At 50.6% G+C, this 12,180-nt stretch overlaps 1 protein-coding gene across 1 annotated transcript in view; it reads right to left on the minus strand.

Moving 5' to 3' along the window:
* Positions 1–566: 566 nt before the first annotated feature.
* DLL3 (delta like canonical Notch ligand 3) overlaps positions 567–12,180 on the minus strand; it is a 61,555-nt gene continuing 49,941 nt past the window's right edge. The window contains exon 9 of the mRNA XM_030886359.1: positions 567–622. Coding sequence (XP_030742219.1) covers positions 567–622 — 56 coding nt within the window. The remainder of the gene's footprint in view (positions 623–12,180) is intronic.

Raw genomic sequence — 12,180 nt, forward strand, 5'->3', positions numbered from 1 at the left:
CACCCTGATCATCACCCACCCCTCTGCCGTCACTTGCTCATCCTAAGCCGGGGCGTCTGAATGGTCTGTGCCTCTGTGGACTGACAAGCACTTGAGGATGGGGACAAAGTCTGCTCCGGTCACCACTTTATCTTCAGAACCTGACACAGAGTCCACTGGTCAACGGAATGAATCGAAGCAAGACCTGGGCCGTGAACCCTTCATCACGCTTGGATTGGATTGCGAAACCAACTTTAGATTTCGGCTGCCCTAACCCCTACTGCTGGAATCACGTGGAGCCCTGGTGACCCAGTGAGTTACACAGGGATCTGCCAACCACAAGGTCATCAGTTTGAACCCACCAGCCACTCCAAGAGAGAAAGATGAGGCTGCCTGGTCCCGTAGAGCGACGGTTTCAGAAACCCACCGGAGCAGTTCAACTTGATCATCAGGGTCGCGATGCATCAGAATCAGCCTGATGGAAGTGGGGGCGAGGAGGGAGACGGACTGTAGACAGGCTCGATCAGCATTTTCCACAGAATAGACCAGCAACAGGACACGGAGATAGAATTCATCTCTGAACAGCTTCAGTTTTCAAGGGAGGTGTTTTCAATGGCCTCATAGTGCACGTACAAGTTGGACACTGAATAAAGAAGACCGGAGAGGAGTCAATACATTTGAATTACGGTGATGCTGGAGAAGAATCCACAGAGGCCTTGGACTGCCCTAAGGACAAACGTCTGTCTTGGAAGAAGTACTGCCAGAATGCTCCTTAGAATCGAGGTTGGAGAGACATCAGGAGAGACCAGTCCCTGGGGAAGGGCACCATGCTTGGGAAAGTAGTTCAGCAAAACCAAACACAGAGACGGAATGACACAGTGGCTGCAACCAAGTGAGGCTCACACACAACCATCACCTCGAGTGGGGCAGGACAGAGCAGTGATTCTCTCTGCTGTGCAGGGGTCTCTCTCTCAGTGGCGTGGAACCGGCTGAGAAGGACCTGCCAACAGTAAGAGTTGTTTCGCTGCCGGGTTCCCTAACTCATTGCAATGGGCACACAGAATCCACAGCCAGTACTCTCACAGTCATGGGGGGCTGTGACAAAGTCACAGTTTACAATTCAGCATCGAACAACTCAGGATACAGTTGTTTGGTCAAGACAGCTCCTTGGCCGTGTCCATAAGTAAGCCTCTCCATGGCCTCAGTCCCTCAGTAGGTACTACAGGCTCCCCTGTAGCACTTACCGTATAGACTCGAGTATAAGCTGACCTGAATATCAGCCGAGGCACTTACTTGTACCACAAAAAACTGCATTAAAAATGTACTGAACAACTCAGCTTAGGCACAAGTGTATATGGTACATTCACAAGGCATCATCAAGCTGCACAGCCTGTGGTGTGTTTGTTCTCTGTAACAACAACCCCCCCCCACCATGTAAACAAGTCCAATTACCTTGGTCACTTCAATTCCAGAAGGAAAGGCACAACCTGGCAAAAAACAAAAGCAACACATTTTGTTGTTGTTCTCTTTGGATCCTAAGAGGTCAGGTGCAAGAACTACAAGGACAAGAACCTCTACTGGTAACAGTCTCCATGCACACTCTCAATGTGGGCCGCCTTCCGCGGGGAGGGGAGCACGCGCCCTTCTTCCACCCCGTCTTCACACTAGGAGAGCACCGAGTCGTGCTCAGTTACCTTCGTTATTTTACTACACGCACTAAAAGGAGACTCAGAGACACAAAAGGCCAACAACAGAAGCACCCAGAAGGTCCAGCAGCTCCCACAAACACATCAAAACCCCCAGGCTTAACACAGGGTCTGGGAGGAGTCCAACAGCCCATCAAAATAGGAAAATGGAGACTCTGGCTACAAAAATAAAAACATACATGAGGAAGATCTATTCAAGCTTTCATGACCCAGGACTTGCCTGCTCCAATTCTGCAGCCTTCATGCAATCCTCAAGAGGGAGGTGGGGGGCAATCTTCACAAAGAGTTGACAGTAAGTCATCAAGGAAATTAAAACAAAAACACTATGTGAACCTGGAATAAGAACCCCAAGAAGGAAATCCTGGTTCTTCAAGAGAATAGGCCTTGGCAAGCTAAATTAAGTCCGCTGAGATCCTGGGCACAGGCCCTGCCTGCCTGGCGACCAGGTAATCAGAGGCCCCTAGAATTTGGGAAGAGGTACATGGCACTCTCGGCGTGCCACCTGGGCAGAATTTAAATAGGCAGCTATGCTTGCATTAGTTTTCAGAATCTTCACAACACCCCTGTTAAATTTAAAAGAAAAAAAAAGACTATAGATTACCTTGCCTGGCCTTACCTTAATGTATCCTAGGTAGGTCAAGATCAACTCGAAAAAAGTACTCACTGCCATTGCCATTGCCTCAAGGCTGACTCAAAGCCCACCCCCAGTGGGTTTCTGAGACCCTATCTGCTAAGGGAGTAGAAAGCTCAGTCTGTCTCCTGAGGAGCTGCTGGTGGTTTCAAACTGCTCACTCTGGATCGCAGCCCAACAGCATAACCACTACACCACCAGGGCTCCCCTAGGTCAAGCTACACGGCTGTATCTATCCATCCCTTTCCGGAAACACCAATATTGCAGTCACATACTTCAGAGCTGGGGACCTTTCCTCTCTAGGTTCTATTTGTTAGAGCTTAAATTCTGAGCACCCCAGCTTGCAAAAAGCCTATGGATGACAGTGGCAGCCCCAAAATCCATCTGCAAGGTCCCCAAATAGATGAAGTCTCCACTGACGGCTCTCTGATGGCTAATAAAGATGTACACCATCATGCCTTAAGATCGGCTCAGAGAGGGCACTGCCCCACCCCTCTCCTGACAGCCTTGGGAGGGGCAGTCCCTCAGGGGCTTGCCTGGGCTGGTCCTTGATGGGGGTCACCATACTAGGACAGTCCAGGGGTTCCCATAGTCTAAGGTGACCAGATTTTAACACTGATAAAGCAGGACACCATTGATAAAACTCGTAACCTGGCGAAATAGCCACATGGCAGTCGAAAACTGTATACCCTAGCTTGTCGTGCATTCTTTCCAAAAATCGGGAGTTTTCTACAACGCCGCGGGACGTGGAAAAAATTGTTAAAAATCGAGACTGTCCCGCCCAAAGTGGGACGGGGACGTCTGGTCACCTTACCATAGTCCTGGAGTCATGCCTATTAGTCTCACGCTGACAGCCTCGGTTGGAAGGCCTGGCCCAATCTTGGAAGCCCTTCTCCCTAACAATGTACGCATCCCAATCACGGCCCGGCCTGCTTCTGTGGTCCCAGCTACCCGTTGTGATGTCCTGATCTGTCACCAATCATGCTTTTGTGACAGTTTCCTCTGCCCCCCCCCCACGCCCTTTTTACAGCTTTGTTATCTCCAGGAACCCCAGGGTGCCATTGGAGCTGTCTTCACCTTGTGCCCATGCCCCCTCATCCAGATGGTGTGTCTCTGTCCTTGTGTTTGTTTCTCTTAAGGCATAACAAAGGTTCTCCTTAAGCCATGATTGAGATCGGGGTCTCTTTTGCACCTTAAAACACAAGCGGCAGAAGCCACTGAAGGCAGCCCACGGTTCCGGTTTGCTCACTGCTCTGTAATATGCTACTCCAAATCCAGGGCACTGAAAACAACAAATTACCATCACCTGTGATTCTGGGCACAACTGGGTGATTTTGGCCGAGGGACATTCATGCCATTGCGGGGTCGGCCATCAGCTGGGCCTGCAGTCGTCTGAAGGCCCAACTGGCTGGGCGTCAAGTTGGCTGGCTGACGTGGCTGGCAGCTGGGGCTGGCTTGCCCTTGTGCCCTTGGCTGGCGTGCCCATACATGGTCTCGCCATGTGACATGGGCATCTATCTCACCGCAGGGTGGCTGGGCTCCGAGAGGGCGCGTTGAGTCCAAGAGCGAGCTTCCCAAGAGGCCTATCAGAAGCTGCAAAGCTTCCTCTGATCCAGCCTCGGGCGGCCCAGAATACCACTTCCTCTGCCTGCTGTCATCCTGCAAGTCACCCAGGACAACACAGCCGGGTTCACCGGGAGGGGAGGGTAATCTCTTGAAGGCAGGCGTCTATTTACGGTGGCTTTTTTATGGTCCACTCTGAGTCATCTCAGAAGGACTACCCACACCTTTCTTTTCTTCCCTCTCCCCGCCCCCCCCTGACCAGCCCCACCCCCACCCCCCTCTCCAGGGCTGTTGGCTGGAAACTTCCTCGGCCCCAAGCTTCTATGGGTGGCCTGAGCTGCCCAGGCCTTCACTGACTCCTGACCGCTCTCGGACATTCTTCAGCTTTGAAAAGTTTTCTTTTTTTGGTATGTGAAGTCAATTTTATGGGCGCAAAACAATGCCTGCTCTACACAAAATAATAATTTATGAATTGTTAGGGTTCATGAGGGAGGGGGGAAAATGAGGAGCCGATATGAAGGACTCAAGTAGAAGGCAAATGCTTTGAGAATGATGATGGCAACAAATGTACATATGTGCTTGACACAATGTATGGATGGATGGATTGTGATAAGAATTGTACGAGCCCCCAATAAAATGATGGGGGGGGGGGAGAAAGAAATATTTCACAATAAAAAATTTAAAAAACAACGCCTGCTCTAAAGTCCACAAATCACCGTTCAGTGCAACCACTGTTGGGTCCGTTTTCAAACCAGCACGGGCGGGAGATGGTGGGGTGAGAGAGACAGACTGCTTCCTAGGGAGGCAGTAAAGGGTTCACTAATGGGCCCAAATGAGAATCCTGGCTCTCTAGTTTCCAAAACAAACCTTTCAGGGGCAGGAAAGAAACTTAGAAAGTGTATTTGTAATCCCTTTGATCTCAGCTTTGAAGCAGTTCTATGTTAGTACATTGCATGTGCTATGTTAGTCGTGTACAACGTGTAACATGTACACACACCCATATAAGGGGACTTCGACAAGTTGGTAGAAGAATATCCCATTCTCTTTTTCATTCCACTTTGCCACAAACTTTTTGAAGCCCCCTTGTATACATACACTGGGGTTAGAGTGGTTACGTGTTGGGCTGCTGAACTACAAGGTTCCCAGTTTGAATCCACCAGCCACTTCATGGGAGAAAGACGAGACTTTCTACTCCTGTAGAGAGTCTCAGGCTCAGGGCAGTTTTACCCTGTCCCACAGGGTCCTAGGAGTCAGACCTGACGCCACGGCGGTGAGGCTGGGGTTGTGGGTCAACACTGGTGCACGCTCATGATGGACTCACTAAGGAGGGGTGTGTGATTTAAAGGGTTTGGGACTCTTTGGGCTAGGCAGCGGTTCTCAACCTGTGGATCATGACCCCTTTGGGAGTGGAACGACCCTTTCACAGGGGTCGCCTAAGACCATCCGAAAACACACATTTTCGGTGGTCTTAGGAACCGAGACACCGCTCCTCTATCCATCTCCAAGTGGGTCCTCCCACATGCAGATACGCCCACCTACGAGTACCCGGCGTGAAGACTGTTACCCATGCTGCACCACGCTTCAAGACAAAATTTAATTTATTTGTCATTAGAAATAAATATGTCACAACATATAACGACATATTGTTTTGTGATTAATCACTATGCTTTCATTAGGTTCAATTTATAGCAATGAAAATACATCCTCCATATCAGATATTTACATGATGATTCATAACAGTAGCAAAATTACAGTGATGATGTAGCAACGAAAATAATGTTATGGTTGGGGGGTCACCACAACATGAGGAACTGTGTGAAAGGGTTGCGGCAGTAGGAAGGTTGAGACCCACTGGGCTAGAGAGAGGGGCGGATATGTATATAAATGAGAGAATTTTAAGGTAAGGGCATGTGTACTGTAACAGAGGCATCAGCAGGACCCATGGGACCTGGGAGAACCAAGACTGGGGAGGGAGTGCAGGATGTCATTCATGGTTTTGTGGAGGGTGGGACAGTAAACTAGAATTTGAAGTGGCAGTGGCAGTTGGGGACTGTATGTATAGAAAACCAGAGCTCACTGCCGTCCAGTCCATTCTGACTTCCAGCGACCCTACAGGACAAGGCAGAACTGCCCCTGAGACCTAGAAATGATGGTGGAGCTCCACAATTAAGTGTCTGGTCGTCAACAGCACCCAGAGCTCTGATGGCATCCCAGAACCTCCCCCTTTGGCCCCTCCCACTCTTCATGTCCCTATGGTGTGTTACACTTTCCACAAATGACTACAGATAGCAACGCCGCGTCCCAACCCACATGCTCTTCTACCACATGCAACTCCCTCATCAGGAGAGCAGCCTGTGATCACTCCCTTTGATGCCAGGCAGGCTTTTCATGATTGCAGTGACCAAGAGAGTATGGCAGAAGGGACACTTCGTGACTTCAGAGACTGTCCTAAAAGATGATACTGCTTCCCCAGCTGTCATGCTGTTGAAGAAAACCCCGCCACACGGCGTGTCAATGCTGCTGAGATGGCATGAATGGCTAGGCATGTGCATGTGCGTGTGAACGAGGAAGGCTCCAAAGCACCATGAGACTCACTATAACCACAGGAAAGACGCCAAGTGCAAACTAGCACGCTGAGTCCAGCCAAATCTCAGAAGCAACAGAGGGTAGTAACAATGGGAAATTATCTGTTTCCTATCACTAAATTGAGGGAGCTTCTTTAATGTAGCACCAGATACTTTGATGTACACCCACCTCCCAAGAGTAGTCACTATGCTGACTTCTTTTTTATTTGTTATATCATTTTATTGGGGGCTTGTACAACTCTTACCACAATCCATACACCCACCCGTTGTGTCAAGCACATTTGTACATATGTTGCCATCATCATTTTCAAAACATTTTCTTTCTACTTGAGCCCTTGGTATCAGCTCATTTTTTTCCATCCCTCCCCCACCCCCTCCCTCTCTCACCCTTGATAATTTACAAATTATCATTTCATGGCTTACACTGACCGATGTCTCCCTTCACCCACTTTTCTGTTGTCCATCCCCACCATGCTGACTTCTAATGCCACAGATGATCTGGCCTGGCTTGTATTCTGTATCCAGGGACCTGGTCTCTGCGGTTGAGTTCATGCTCTGCGAGTTTGATGAGTGAGTACACAGTTAGGGTTCCTGGTGCTCTGCTCTGTGGGGATGGTGTAGTAGAGATACTGGTTACATTGGCCTGTCCAGCATTGGTTGCCTTTCTGCTTAAGCACTCCCCATTCTCCTCCCTTGTGTGTTTTGGGTGCCAGAACACTCCTTAGAGGCAAGGATGGCGAGACTTCGTCTCACATACTTTAGACCTGTTTGCAGGAGAGACCAGTCCCTGGAGGACATCATGCTTGGTAAAGGATAAGGACAGCGAAAAAGAGGAAGGCCTTTAACAAGATGGATGGATCAGTGACTGCAACAATGGCGTGAACATAGGATCAATTGTAGACGGCACAGGAATGGACAGTGTTTCATTCTGTTGTACGTAGGATCCCTATTACATAGTCAGAAGCAACTCACCGGGACCTAACAACAACAACAAAGCCTGCCTGCTGGCCTGCTAGGGGTGAGTCCATAACCCCGACCTGGCTACTGAGAATATTCCATGTTCCTGACCACAACGATTATTAGGCCAATGAGGGTCAAACTGGGTGTCTGCTGGAATTCCAGGAAAGCGGATGAGGCTGACCACTGGTAGAGCCTAAGACCAGAGATGCTGGAGGCCACAGTGAGAGGCACGCTTGCCTGAAGGTGATTCAAAGAGGGACGCAGGCCTGAGATGAAAGAGAGAATCCTGGCCACCTGCCGTCCTTACTGGCTCCAACTGCCCCATTTAAGTTAGATGAGCTAAAGGAGAAAGTTGCCCACGAGGGCTTCGTGTTGCTTAAATCCACAGTCAGGACTCATGGAAGCAGCAGTCAAGGGACCAAGCAACACACTGCACTGGGTAACTCTGATCACCAGGCCTCTTCAGTTTCCAAGGCTGTGCATCTTCATGGGAGCATGAAGCCTCCTTTTCCCTCTTATGGAAGGAGCCCTGGTAGCGTAGTGGTTACTAATTGAGCTGCAATCCTTCAGGTCAGCAGTTCGAAGCCACCAGCCACTCCTCAGGAGAAAGACCAGGCTTTCTACGCCCATAAAGAGTTGCCGTCGCAGATACTCACAGAGGCAGTTTCACCCTGCCCTACGGAAGAATCACTATGAGTCAGCATCGACTCGATGGCAGTGAGTTCTCCCGTGGAGTGGCTGGTGGTTTTGAACTGCTGACCTTGTGATTAGCCGCCCATGTGTAACCTACTCCCCCAGCAGGGCTCTTTGAATCACTGCATTTCTCGTTTCTTTTCACTGCCATCAAGTCAATTCCAACTCAGAGCAAACCTGTAGGACAGGGTGGAAGTGCCCCTGTGTGTTTCCAAGATTGTCATTGCTTACCGGAGGAGAGAGCCCATCATCCTTCTGAGGAGTGCCTCGTAGTTTCAAACCACTGATCCTGTCGTTAGTTAGCAGGCCAACCTAGCATCCCTAAGCCACCAGGGCTCCCTGAGCCACTGCACAGAGCACTGCCAATGAATCCAACTCACATCACCTTGTAGGACAGAGTGGAACTGCCTTACAAGCTCTCCCAGGCTGTAGGTTCAGGCTGCCAGCTTCCGGCTAGGAAGCAAGCGCTTGCCCATGGTACCCCCAGGGCTCCTTGCTCACAGCACCGTGGTGAAGAAAGGGCACAGGCTCTTGAGGTCCGAGTCACATGGGGTCCCCGGTTCTCTGATTTTAGGGGAGCCGCATACATGCTCTTGCCTCTCACTTCCCATGCGTCAAGCTGGTGCTGACTCTTCCCCATCCTTCCCTCGGCCACGCTGTGCGTCCAGCCGCTCCTCCCTCCATCAAAGTCAGGTCCATTGTCCTCTGGCCTAGACCCGCCCCAGCGGTGGGTGGGTGGTTGGTATCCAGCCTATTTGTATGTATGTTGCCATCATTTTTAAAACACTGACTTCCTGTTTGAGTCCTTGGTATCAGCTCCTCTTTTTTTCCCCTCTCTCCCCTTCTGCTACCCTCGTGACCCCTTGATAAATTATAAATTATTTTTTCATGTTACACTGTTCGCTGTCTCCCTTCCCCCATGATTTCTGTTGTTTGTCCCCCTAGGGGTGTGTGTGTGTGTGTGTGTGTGTGTGTGTGTGTGTGTGCGCGTGTTTATGTATCGATCATTGTGGTCAGAGTTCCCCCTTCCTCCCCTCCTCTCCCCACGTTCCCCCTACCCTCCTGGTATCACTACTCCCATTTCTGCTCCTGAGGGGATTGTCTGAGCTGGATCCCAGGTGTGTGCGTTCTTTCTTATCTGTCCCGGTCTAGCCCCCAGAGGAAGGCCGTGGTTGTCGCTGTCGATGAAGTTAGGTGCTGTTGAGTCGGTCTGACCCAGCAAGACACCATGCGCATCAGGGCAAAGCACGGCCTGGTCCTGCGCGTCCTCACAGTTGCTGGCACTGTGGCACCACGGTGTCCATCCATCTGGTTAGGGTCTTCCTCTTTTCCGCCGACTTTCTACTGTGCTAAGCATGACGTCCTTCTCCAGGGACTAGTCCCTCCTGAGAACATGTCTGAAGCCCGTGAGATGAAGGCTTGCTACCTTCAGTTCTAAGGAGCCTTCTGGCCGTACTTCGTCTGGAGCAGATCGCTCTGTTTTTCGGCAGCCGGTGATGCCCTCAATATACTTCGCCAGCACCATCGTTCAAATGCCGGCTGCCTGAGTCCACGTCAAACTTTCTCATGGAAATCGTCTTGCAGTGCGTGTAAAAACCTTGAAGGCTAGGCCTTCACACAATATCTCCTCAGTACTGAATTCACCAGGTTCATACACACACCCCCAAACCAAACCAAACCAAAGCCCTCATTTTATCAGTAAGTCCATTCTGACTCAATGACCCTCCAGGACAGAGTAGCGCTACCCCTTTGCGTTTTCTGAGACGGTAAGGCTTGATGGGAGCAGACCACCTCATCTTTTGCTCGGGGAGCAGCTGCTAGCTTCAAACTGGTGTCCTTGGGGTAAGAAGCACCTCCACGCATAGCAGAGCCCACGGTGCCACCAGGGGGCCTTGCAGTAGGAAAGGCCTGAGGCTTGGCAGGCCTCACAAGTACCCAGGACAAGCCAATGCAGGTAGTCCAATGGGCCTCGCTCCAAAGATCTGTGAGTTGGACGAGGAGCCTTGGTGGCATAGTGGTTATGCGTGTGGGCTGCTAACCACAAGGGTTTTAGTCTGAAACCACCAGCTGCTCCGTGGGAGCGAGAGGAGGCTCTCTGCTCTGTCAACAGGGAACCCAGAGGCGGTTCTAAGCTGTCTTGGAGGACCGCAAGGAGTGGGCAGGGAGTGAATCCAGTGGGTGCCACAGCAACGGCTCCCCAGCGCCCCCTCTGGTGGGTCTGCAGTCACCTCGGGTGCTCTGGGCTCCTGCTTTCCGCTGACTCAGCCTTCCTCCTGGCTACTCCTCGCTTTCCCCATTGGCAGCCGTTTTGATAGTTGGGTAATTGGAGCTCCATGCCCTGCTTTCCCCTCAGAGCAGCTTCAGCCACCACCTGTTCAGGGCACCTGATTGATGGATCACTGAATCGCAACGGTGCCTTTTGGGGCAGCCTCCAGAACTCTCTGGGGCTCTCTTCCATAAGCAGGCATCATTCCTGCACTCCTCTAGGCGGGGGCGGTTGCCACATCATCCCCCCACCCCCACCCCCACCCCCACATACACACTGGATGCCCCTCCCCTCTACTCTTCATTCAATGCCCATCACAGTCTTTGCTCTGCTCATCCAAGCGCCAAAAGAACACACCAGTCTGTCCTGGGAGGAGGACAGCGCGAACGCACCTCAGAAGACAGGCTGGGGAGACTTCGTCCCCCACATCCTTTGGACATGCTCTCAGGGGACACCAGTTCCTGGAGAAGGACATCGTGCCTGGGACAGTGGAGAGGCAGCGACAGAGAGGAAGGCCCGGGGCTGCACCAGCACAAGGACACCTGGGAGGAGGGGGCGGCACTGTGCAGGGTGCCACTCGGCCGTGCGCCGGGTCGCTGTGAGCTGGAACCAACTCCGTGGCACAGCAACAACAACACAAATGGCACTAAGTGGAGGGCCAGTTATGCCTCCTTCAACACTTCCACGAAGCCCTCCGGGATGCCATCGCGTCGAGCCCCACGTGCTGGCGCGCTCTCCGCCTCAGGCGTCTCAATGGCTCGTTTTTCAGGAGTAGATTCGTTAGGCCCTTCTTTGCAAGCCCTTCTGGGTGAACTCGGACTTTCAACCTTCCAGTTAACAGCTGAGCACACAGTAACCTATTTGCACCACCTAAGGAGCCCTGGTGGCGCTATGGAATAAGAGTTGGGCAAGGACGGTGGTTCAAACCCATCAGCCGTTCCCTGGAAGACAATGAGGCCGTCTGTCTGTCAGCGTGTCACCCCATGGTGGCTTGGGTGTTGTTGTGATGCTTGGAAATTGTGTCACTGGGTTTTCAACAAGGAGGCCTCATCAGGCTGCAACCCGAATGGCAGGCTAGACGCCACCCATTCATGCTTAATATCCTCAATTGACACAGATTATGTAACTACCACAAAAGCTATTGCCCACGCTCCACTTATAAGATCTAAAGATTAGATCATTATTCCAAAATAAGGGCTACACAAAACTGGAGGATGACCACATCAAATCACAAAGTGGAGGATGGCCACATCACTGCATAGCTGCTGGACCACCTGCGCCTCATGCTCCAGGCATGCTGACACGCACCTTTAACTATACAACCAGTATTACTCTTTCCTTCACTCTGTGAAACAGACAGAGCTCTTCTGTGGTCATGACCGCAACGTGTCAGACAATGAGATAGTCCATCAGTGAAGAATAAGCTTACTGGGCTCAGAAAATAGCTCAAGAAAGCAAATGTTTTAAAAATGATGATGGCAACAAATGTACAACTGTGGTTGACACAATGGATGGGTGCATGGATTGTGATGAGTTGTACGAGTCCCCAATAAAATGATACAAAATAAAAGAATAAATATCTTTATCCAGCAAAAAAAGAGAGAACTAAAAATGATAAATAAAAATATTATGTAATAGAAGCTATAAATATACACTTGTTCTCCTTTCTTCTTTTTTTGGCAATGCTATCCATAATTTTTAAAAATCATTTTATTAGGGGCTCATACAACTCTTATCACAATCCATACACACATCAATTTTGTAAAGCGCATTTGTACATTCATTGCCCTCATCATT

The sequence above is a fragment of the Echinops telfairi genome, unplaced genomic scaffold (genome assembly GCF_000313985.2).
Source record: "Echinops telfairi isolate 266 unplaced genomic scaffold, ASM31398v2 ScPeMD7_655;HRSCAF=1070, whole genome shotgun sequence".
NCBI lineage: Eukaryota > Metazoa > Chordata > Mammalia > Afrosoricida > Tenrecidae > Echinops > Echinops telfairi.